At 40.7% G+C, this 11025-nt stretch overlaps 1 protein-coding gene across 1 annotated transcript; it reads right to left on the bottom strand.

Annotated features, from left to right (window-relative positions):
• Positions 1 to 382: 382 nt before the first annotated feature.
• Positions 383 to 8147, bottom strand: LOC128640366 (tigger transposable element-derived protein 1-like). Its single transcript, XM_053692861.1, has 2 exons — positions 6512 to 8147; positions 383 to 540 (listed from the first exon to the last, which is right to left on the bottom strand). Exons 1-2 carry the CDS (start codon positions 8145 to 8147, stop codon positions 383 to 385), a joined length of 1794 nt encoding a protein of 597 aa, XP_053548836.1.
• Between the last annotated feature and the right edge of the window lie 2878 nt (positions 8148 to 11025).

The raw sequence follows: 11025 nt of genomic DNA, 5'->3' as shown, positions 1-11025 counted from the left end.
TGTATGTAAGTCAGAACAGGCACTTTTTTAGGTGAAACTCTAGCCAAACAATCTTTCTAATCAGGATACAGACAGCAGTGAAACCTCAAGTAGCTCTAACCCCATACCATACTCACCAGAACTAAATTGAATGGCGTTCTACTCAGGAAATGCAACAAATGCAACTTGGACAGATGTTTGTCATAATATATTATTTATTTTTAACTGTGCATATAAATGCTTAAACATTTTCAAATACAGGTATTGTACAGTACAGTACAGTACTGTACACTACAACCTTAAACAACCTTAAACAAACATTTTCAAATATTGCAGTACAACCTTAAACAATCTTGGTAGAGGATGATGGACTTGTTGGAGAGTTGAATTTTGCTACTGGAGTTCATTTATTGAAGTATGCATCAAGGGAGGTTTGTATAGAGCTTTTCTTTTGCTTATCATAAATAGCCCTGTAGCATTTCAGACCTTCAGTAACTGTACGATAAAGTTTTGCAAACCTCTCTGTATCAGAATCTTGCTCCTCTAACTTTGCCATTCCTGCTTCAATAAGACGAAAAGCATCAGCTAACTCTTTTGTAAGGAACTTTCTCCAACATTGGTGTGTCCGGTCCACGGCGTCATCCTTACTTGTGGGATATCTCTTCCCCAACAGGAAATGGCAAAGAGTCCCAGCAAAGCTGGCCATATAGTCCCTCCTAGGCTCCGCCCACCCCAGTCATTCTCTTTGCCGTTGCACAGGCAACATCTCCACGGAGATGGTTAAGAGTTTTTTGGTGTTTAAATGTAGTTTTTATTCTTCTATCAAGTGTTTGTTATTTTAAAATAGTGCTGGTATGTACTATTTACTCTGAAACAGAAAAGGATGAAGATTTCTGTTTGTGAGAGGAAGATGATTTTAGCAGACAGTAACTAAAATCGATTGCTGTTTCCACATAGGACTGTTGAGATGAAGTAACTTCAGTTGGGGGAAACAGTTAGCAGACTTTTCTGCTTAAGGTATGACTAGCCATATTTCTAACAAGACCATGTAATGCTGGAAGGCTGTCATTTCCCCTCATGGGGACCGGTAAGCCATTTTCTTAGTCAAACAAACAGAATAAAGGGCTTAATATGGGCTAAAAAACAAACAAACTGGTAGACATTTTTATGGGCTAAATCGATTGCTTTATTTGGGCATTTTATTCATATTTATGCTGCCAATTCGCATTTATAAACTTGGGGAGCGTTTATTAAACGGCAGGCACTATGTTAGACACCTTTTCCAGTCAGGGGGCCTTCCTAGTTGTAGACTGAGCCTCATTTTCGCGCCATTACTGCGCAGTTGTTTTTTGAGAGCAGGGCATGCAGATGCATGTGTGAGGATCTGAAATTTGCTGGAAAAGCTTCTAGAAGGCGTCAATTGGTATCGTATTCCCCTCTGGGCTTGGTTAGGTCTCAGCAAAGGCTATAGCTGGGACTGTATAGGGGTTAAATTTGTAAACGGCTCCGGTTCCGTTATTTTAAGGGTTAAAGCTCTGAAATTTGGTGTGCAATACTCTTAATGCTTTAAGACACTGTGGTGAAATTTTGGTAATTTTTTAACAATTCCTTCATACTTTTTCACATATTCAGTAAAAAAGTGTTATCTGTTTAAAATTTAAAGAGACAGTAACGGTTTTGTTTTAAAACGTTTTTTGTGCTTTGTTGACAAGTTTAAGCCTGTTTAACATGTCTGTGCCTTCGGATAAGCTATGTTCTATATGTATGAAAGCCAATGTGTCTCCCCATTTAAATTTATGTGATAATTGTGCCATAGCGTCCAAACAAAGTAAGGACAGTACTGCCACAGATAATGAAATTGCCCAAGATGATTCCTCAGATGAGGGGAGTAAACATGATACTACATCATCTCCTACTGTGTCTACACCAGTTTTGCCCACACAGGAGGCCCCTAGTACATCTAGTGCGCCAATGCTTATTACCATGCAACAATTAACGGCTGTAATGGATAACTCCATAGCAAATATTTTATCCAAAATGCCTACTTATCAGAGAAAGCTCGATTGCTCTGTTTTAAACACTGAAGAGCAGGAGGGCGCTGATGATAATTGTTCTGTCATACCCTCACACCAATCTGAAGGGGCCATGAGGGAGGTTTTGTCAGATGGGGAAATTTCAGATTCAGGAAAAATTTCTCAACAAGCTGAACCTGATGTTGTGACATTTAAATTTAAATTAGAACATCTCCGCGCACTGCTTAAGGAGGTGTTATCTACTCTGGATGATTGTGACAACTTGGTCATTCCAGAGAAATTATGCAAGATGGACAAGTTCCTAGAGGTTCCGGTGCACCCCGACGCTTTTCCTATACCCAAGCGGGTGGCGGACATAGTAAATAAGGAGTGGGAAAAGCCCGGCATACCTTTTGTTCCCCCCCCCTATATTTAAGAAATTATTTCCTATGGTCGACCCCAGAAAGGACTTATGGCAGACAGTCCCTAAGGTCGAGGGGGCAGTTTCTACTCTAAACAAACGCACTACTATTCCTATCGAAGATAGTTGTGCTTTCAAAGATCCTATGGATAAAAAATTGGAGGGTTTGCTTAAAAAGATTTTTGTACAGCAAGGTTACCTTCTACAACCCATTTCGTGCATTGTTCCTGTCACTACAGCAGCGTGGTTCTGGTTCGAGGAACTAGAAAACTCGCTTAGTAGAGAGACTCCATATGAGGAGGTTATGGACAGAGTTCACGCACTTAAGTTGGCTAACTCTTTTATTTTAGATGCCGCTTTGCAATTAGCTAGATTAGCGGCGAAAAATTCAGGGTTTGCTATCGTGGCGCGCAGAGCGCTTTGGCTAAAGTCTTGGTCAGCGGATGTGTCATCCAAGACAAAATTGCTTAACATCCCTTTCAAAGGTAAAACTCTATTTGGACCAGAATTGAAAGAGATTATTTCAGACATCACTGGGGGAAAGGGCCACGCCCTTCCAGAAGATAGGCCTTTCAAGGCAAAGAATAAGTCTAATTTTCGTTCCTTTCGCAATTTCAGGAACGGACCGGCCTCTAATTCTGCATCCTCTAAGCAAGAGGGTAATGCCTCAAAACCCAAACCAGCCTGGAAACCGATGCAAGGCTGGAACAAGGGTAAGCAGGCCAAGAAGCCTGCCGCTGCTAACAAAACAGCATGAAGGAGTAGCCCCCGATCCGGGACCGGATCTAGTGGGGGGCAGACTCTCTCTCTTTGCTCAGGCTTGGGCAAGAGATGTTCAGGATCCCTGGGCGCTAGAAATAGTTTCTCAGGGTTATCTCCTGGAATTCAGGGAACTACCCCCAAGGGGAAGGTTCCACATGTCTCACTTATCCTCAAACCAAATAAAGAGACAGGCGTTCTTACATTGTGTAGAAGACCTGTTAAAGATGGGAGTGATACACCCAGTTCCAATAAAGGAACAAGGAATGGGATTTTATTCCAATCTGTTCGTAGTTCCCAAAAAAGAGGGAACTTTCAGACCAATTTTGGATTTGAAGATCCTAAACAAATTTCTCAGGGTACCATCGTTCAAGATGGAAACCATTCGAACGATTCTACCCACTATCCAGGAAAGTCAATTTATGACTACCGTGGATCTAAAGGATGCGTACCTACATATTCCTATCCACAAAGAACATCATCAGTTCCTAAGGTTTGCTTTTCTGGACAAGCATTACCAGTTTGTGGCCCTCCCATTCGGGTTAGCCACTGCTCCAAGGATTTTCACAAAGGTACTAGGGTCCCTTCTAGCGGTTCTAAGACCGAGGGGCATTGCAGTAGTACCTTACTTGGACGACATTCTAATACAAGCGTCGTCCCTGTCAAAAGCAAAGGCTCATACAGACATCGTTCTGGCCTTTCTCAGATCACACGGATGGAAGGTGAACATAGAAAAAAGTTCTCTGTCTCCGTCGACAAGAGTTCCCTTCTTGGGAACAATAATAGATTCCTTAGAAATGAGGATTTTTCTGACAGAGGTCAGAAAGTCAAAACTTCTAAGCACTTGTCAAGTTCTTCATTCTGTTCCTGTTCCTTCCATAGCGCAGTGCATGGAAGTAGTAGGGTTGATGGTTGCAGCAATGGACATAGTTCCTTTTGCACAAATTCATCTAAGACCATTACAACTGTGCATGCTCAAACAGTGGAATGGGGACTATACAGACTTGTCTCCAATGATTCAAGTAGATCAGAAGACCAGAGATTCACTCCGTTGGTGGCTGACCCTGGACCATCTGTCCCAGGGAATGAGCTTCCGCAGACCAGAGTGGGTCATTGTCACGACCGACGCCAGTCTAGTGGGCTGGGGCGCGGTCTGGGAATCCCTGAAAGCTCAGGGTCTATGGTCTCGGGAAGAGTCTCTTCTCCCGATAAACATTCTGGAACTGAGAGCGATATTCAATGCTCTCAGGGCTTGGCCTCAACTAGCAAAGGCCAGATTCATAAGGTTCCAATCAGACAACATGACGACCGTTGCGTATATCAATCATCAGGGGGGAACAAGGAGTTCCCTGGCGATGAAAGAAGTGACCAAAATAATTCAATGGGCGGAGGATCACTCCTGCCACTTGTCTGCGATCCACATCCCAGGTGTGGAAAACTGGGAGGTGGATTTTCTGAGTCATCAGACATTCAATCCGGGGGAGTGGGAACTCCATCCGGAGATCTTTGCCCAAATAACTCAATTATGGGGCATTCCAGACATGGATCTGATGGCGTCTCGTCAGAAATTCAAGGTTCCTTGCTACGGGTCCAGATCCAGGGATCCCAAGGCGACTCTAGTAGATGCACTAGTAGCACCTTGGACCTTCAACCTAGCTTATGTATTTCCACTGTTTCCTCTCATTCCCAGGCTGGTAGCCAGGATCAATCAGGAGAGGGCCTCGGTGATCTTGATAGCTCCTGCGTGGCCACGCAGGACTTGGTATGCAGACCTGGTGAATATGTCATCGGTTCCACCATGGAAGCTACCTTTGAGACAGGACCTTCTTGTTCAGGGTCCATTCGAACATCCAAATCTGGTCTCCCTCCAGCTGACGGCTTGGAGATTGAACGCTTGATTCTATCGAAGCGTGGGTTTTCAGATTCTGTGATAGATACTCTGGTTCAGGCCAGAAAACCGGTAACTAGAAAGATTTACCATAAAATATGGAAAAGATATATCTGTTGGTGTGAATCCAAAGGATTCCCATGGAATAAGATAAAAATTCCTAAGATTCTCTCCTTTCTACAAGAAGGTTTGGAGAAAGGATTATCTGCAAGTTCTCTAAAGGGACAGATCTCTGCTTTATCTGTCTTCTACACAAAAGACTGGCAGCTGTGCCAGATGTTCAAGCATTTGTTCAGGCTCTGGTTAGGATCAAGCCTGTTTACAGACCTTTGACTCCTCCCTGGAGTCTAAATCTAGTTCTTTCAGTTCTTCAAGGGGTTCCGTTTGAACCTTTACATTCCATAGATATTAAGTTGCTATCTTGGAAAGTTTTGTTTTTGGTTGCAATTTCTTCTGCTAGAAGAGTTTCAGAGTTATCTGCTCTGCAGTGTTCTCCGCCCTATCTGGTGTTCCATGCAGATAAGGTGGTTTTGCGTACTAAGCCTGGTTTTCTTCCTAAGGTTGTTTCTAACAAAAATATTAACCAGGAGATAGTTGTACCTTCTTTATGTCCGAATCCAGTTTCAAAGAAGGAACGTTTGTTACACAATTTGGACGTAGTCCGTGCTCTAAAATTCTATTTAGAGGCTACAAAAGATTTCAGACAAACACCTTCCTTGTTTGTTGTTTATTCTGGTAAAAGGAGAGGTCAAAAAGCGACTTCTACCTCTCTTTCCTTTTGGCTTAAAAGCATCATCCAATTGGCTTATGAGACTGCCGGACGGCAGCCTCCTGAAAGAATCACAGCTCACTCCACTAGGGCTGTGGCTTCCACATGGGCCTTCAAGAACAAGGCTTCTGTTGACCAGATATGTAAGGCAGCGACTTGGTCTTCACTGCACACTTTTACCAAATTTTACAAATTTGATACTTTTGCTTCTTCGGAGGCTATTTTTGGGAGAAAGGTTTTGCAAGCTGTGGTGCCTTCCGTTTAGGTAACCTGATTTGCTCCCTCCCTTCATCCGTGTCCTAAAGCTTTGGTATTGGTTCCCGCAAGTAAGGATGACGCCGTGGACCGGACACACCAATGTTGGAGAAAACAGAATTTATGCTTACCTGATAAATTACTTTGTCCAACGGTGTGTCCGGTCCACGGCCCGCCCTGGTTTTTTAATCAGGTCTGATGAATTATTTTCTCTAACTACAGTCACCACGGTACCATATGGTTTCTCCTATATATATTTCCTCCTGTCCGTCGTTCGAATGACTGGGGTGGGCAGAGCCTAGGAGGGACTATATGGCCAGCTTTGCTGGGACTCTTTGCCATTTCCTGTTGGGGAAGAGATATCCCACAAGTAAGGATGACGCCGTGGACCGGACTCACCGTTGGAGAAAGTAATTTATCAGGTAAGCATAAATTCTGTTTTTTCAGTTGTGGAGTTTCTATGTCCTGGGTTTCTTCCCTCAGTTCTATCTCCTGCTCTAGTTCCATTAGGTCTTCATTGGTTAGTTCCTGGCTATGGGAGTCGAGAACCTCGATGACATCATTTTCAGTGATGTTTAACTGCAGTTGATTACCCATAGCAACCACAGTTTGCCTGGTTTCAGCGATTTCATCATCCGTAAAACCCAGAAATTCTTGTGTCAATTGGGGGCACAATTTGTTCCAAACTCCTCTCATATTTGCCTCTTTCACTTCATTCCAAGCATCAGCAATATTTTTGATGGCATCATAAATGTTATAATTTCTCCAGAAATCCCTTAAGGTCATCTCATCATTTTGGGTAGCCCTGACAGCTTGTGAGAATGTTCTCCGTAAATAATAGGCCTTAAAGGAGGCTATGACTCCCTGATCCATTGGCTGAATAAGTGATGTGGTGTTGGGGGGCAGAAATACCACCTTTACATTGGGGTGCATGTCATCTAAAGTGGTTGGATGTCCAGGGGCATTGTCAAGGAGAAGGAGAATGTTAAAAGGAATGTTTTTGGCTAAGCAATAACGTTCAACAGCAGGGATAAAATGGTTCAAAAACCATTCTTCAAAGAGTGCCAATGTAACCCAAGCCTTTGAATTTGCCCTCCAAATAACAGGAAGAAATGCCTTGGTGACATTACGTAGTGCCCTCGGATTTAGGGAGCGATGCACTAGCAAAGGCTTGAGCTTTAAATCCCCTGATGCATTACCCCCAAGTAATAAAGTCAGCCTGTCCTTTGATGCCTTATGTCCTGGTGAACTTTTTTCTTCTTTTGAAATGTATGTCCTCTCAGGCATTTTTTTCCAAAACAAGCCATTTTCGTCTACATTAAAGATTTGTTCTGGCAAATAGTCTCCATCGTCAATAATATCTTCCAATATCTTGTTAAAATCACTTGCAGCACTTGCATCGGCACTCGCTGCTTCGCCTTGAACTTTAATATTATGCAAATTTGCTCTTTTTTTAAAGCGATAAAACCAACCCCTACTTGCAACAAATTCTTCATTACAAACACCTTCAATTGCTGTATGAGGTGTACCTGCAGCTTTTAAATCATTAAAAATGCTTTGAGCCTTTTCTTGCACTAAAGAAAGACTGATAGGTATATTATGCTGATTTTTGTCTTCTATCCAAATTGTCAGCAGCCTTTCCATCTGGATAACTAAACCACTGCGTTGCTTAGTAATAATTGTAGCATTCATTGGGGTGTAGCCTTTCACATGGTCCATTATTCTACCTTTATCTTTTAAAATTGTTGCAATTGTTGAACTACTGTAACCCAATTCTTTGCCAATGGATGATGGATTTTCCCCTCTCTCTGATCTCTTTATTATTTCTACTTTCAGTTCCATGATGATGGTTTTTCTTTTTTTTGCTGTATCACCAGCACTTGTTTGGGAGGCAGATTTGTTTTTGGGAGGCATTTTTGCAGGGTACAAAAACACTGTACAATACTGTACAGAACAGGTAATGTATGCAGTACGTACTGTCCTGTAACTTCCTGTACAGTAACTTCCTGTGTACGTACAGTATTTTTGTTCCCTCAGCTCAACCACTGTAATTGTACGATCCATTCAGAAACATCAGGACTGACTTGTTACATAAGTCAGTCCTGATGTTTCCGAATCAAGCTATGACCACACGCCAGCTTATCTGGACATACCCTGTACTCGCTTCCATTATATGCTTTTTTACATTACAGTAAGGATAACAAAGTATTTTACCTGTAATGTACACGTACAGTAATAGGACAGCTCCACCTCCGGACTCTTCTTCTTTGTTCAAGTTTGAGTCACAGAGTTCTTCTAGGGAGACGCATCCACAGACCAATGAGAAGAGGGGTGTGTACAGGTCATGTGACCAGCGAGTGCAGACGTCAGTTCTTACGGAGGCGATGAGCCGACTTGAGGAGGGAATCCCTTGATGACACAGAGGAGCGACGGCACGGAGCGACGGCACACTCGGTGATGTTTAGGTACACTTTTGTTTCCCCCAGGACCGAGCAGCACTGAACACATCAGTAAGTGTTTATTGCCACCTAGTACACTTTGCTTGTGGGGCTTGATTTACATTCGCTAGAGGCTCAAACATGTGATTCACAACCGAGCAGCACTGAACACATCAGTAAGTGTTTATTGCTGTACTGTACTGTTTTTACTTTGCTTGTGGGGCTTGATTTACAGGCGATAATACTAGAGGCTCAAACATGTAAGGCTCCGTTCGTAAGTGCGAGTTGTACGTAAGTCGGATGTTCGTAACCCGGGGACTGCCTGTAATGATCTATAAAGTGGCATTAGAACCTTACTATTTCTGCAGCTAATACCTCTACCAATACATCCAAGCATTCTGCTGGCCTTACTCGCTGCATTACTACATTGTTTACTAAGTTTTAAATCATCTAAAATAATAATCTCCAAGTCCCGTTCCTCATCTGTAACAGTCAGTAAAGTGTCAGTGAGTCTGTAATTAATGCTTGGATTTTTCTTTTTCATGATTAAGGTCAGCACCTAATGCACTCTTGTACCATTCTCAGAGTTAAAAAAAGATTAAGCAAGATGTTAATGTAAAGTTTATCACAAATTTGCTTAGCAAAGTTTTTTTCTTAGTGCTATATAACACAGGAATAGTTTTTTCTGGACTGTCCCTTTAAATATATAGCGACAGATTACAAGTGGAGTGCTATTTAACACTCCTGCTCAAGCATTAACTGCACTAAAAGTAAACTTTTTGCGCACTTGGGTCGCGCTCGTTTTACAAGTTGAAAGTAAACTGTTTTGGCTAACCCGACGTGCGTAAAAAGCCGAACTTACAATATCACGCACACAATAACCTATTCCCCCGTAGAAGTCAATGGAGCAAAAATAAAAAACCTAACAGCCTACTCGTGCACAAACCTGACCCCATATTCTCAAGTGCACTAACCTGACATGAAAATATGAATATTCCCCATTCCAGTGTTCTTTACATAGAAGAATATGTTAGTTTTATTCATAAATACATATTTCTCTAATTATCGGATGGTAGGAAGGAATTATCGGATGATGGGAAGGAATATCTATTTAAAAATAGTACACATTCTACTATGTGCAGAACATTAGAATGTGAAATATTTACAGTAAATACATAGTTAAAACCTTTATTAAATATGAATATTGCATTAATATGATTTTACATGTTTTGATCTGCAAAGGGCTCCAATGCAATTCTATATCTATATATGTCTATAAATGTATTTATGAGTTTATATCTGTATATATGTCTGTAAATACAAATATACACACAAAAATACATATACACACATATAAATATATACAGTATATATATACACACACACACACATATAAATATATATATATATACACATACATATACACACACATACACATATAAATATAAATATATATATATATATATATATATATATATATATATATATATATATATATATATATATATATATATATATATATACACACACACACACACACACATATAAATATATATAGAATACATGAAGGTAACTCAGGCACTTCCCGGATAAGGATAAAAAGAGCTTTATTCATCAAAAATAGTAAAAACAGACAATAGCATAGTCCATTCTGACACAGCTATAACTACTAGTTACACAGTGAATAAGGACTGCTGGGATCCTGCTGCAGACATGTTTCGTGCTTGGATAGCACTTGTTCACTGCTTACAGGATACCCAGACTCCTCTGCGCTTAATTAGGGATTTTCTTAAAGATACATATACCCTATTATAAATGTCCTTATTGTTAACAACAATTCAATATGAGCAGGTTACCAATTTTAACTTATTTGTAACAAATACATCCTATTGTTCCTTTCTTTTCTTATCCATTTTATAATGATACATTCTTTCATAATAATGTTACATATTACTCATTATTGTGTTTATAAACTGTTTCCCTCAATGTTGTTACTATAGATTATCAATAAATGTTCACAACCTTATATATACAATTTCTCATACCTTTGATATATATCTATATTTGAAATTAAGGATTATTTAGAAATACCTATGTTAGAAAGAAGGGGGGGGGGGGACCATTAAAGAAATAGAGGAAATGTATCTACATTTAAACACACAGGTCAATATCTCTTCTAAAGTTCAAGCCATAGGGGATAGAGGTACTTGCAGTAAAAATCCAAAAGACCTCTCTGAGGTCTAATTTTTCCTCTCTGTTCCCCCCTCTCCTCCATTGTGGAACATGGTCTATTGCTTGGACAGATAGTAAGTTAACATCAGAATTGTGATTATTTCTAAAGTGCAGTGCAATTGGAGTATCAGAATCCGGATCCTCAATGGATCTTACATGTGCTAGAAACCTATCCTTTAAGGATCTTTTAGTTTTTCCAATATACTGCTTTTGGCACCCCCTACAGGTTAACAAGTAAACTACATGTGTTGTAGTGCAGTTAATGTAGAAAT

This window comes from Bombina bombina, chromosome 9 (genome assembly GCF_027579735.1).
Source record: "Bombina bombina isolate aBomBom1 chromosome 9, aBomBom1.pri, whole genome shotgun sequence".
Lineage (NCBI taxonomy): Eukaryota > Metazoa > Chordata > Amphibia > Anura > Bombinatoridae > Bombina > Bombina bombina.
This window is presented reverse-complemented; position numbering and strand designations above follow the sequence as displayed.

Coding starts and splice junctions, on each gene's coding strand:
- LOC128640366 (XM_053692861.1), bottom strand. CDS start 8,147: ATGGATCGTACAATTACAGTGGTTGAGCTGAGGGAACAAAAATACTGT. Junction 541..6,511: donor ACTGAAAAAACAGAATTTAT/GCTTACCTGATA, acceptor GTCTTATTGAAG/CAGGAATGGCAAAGTTAGAG.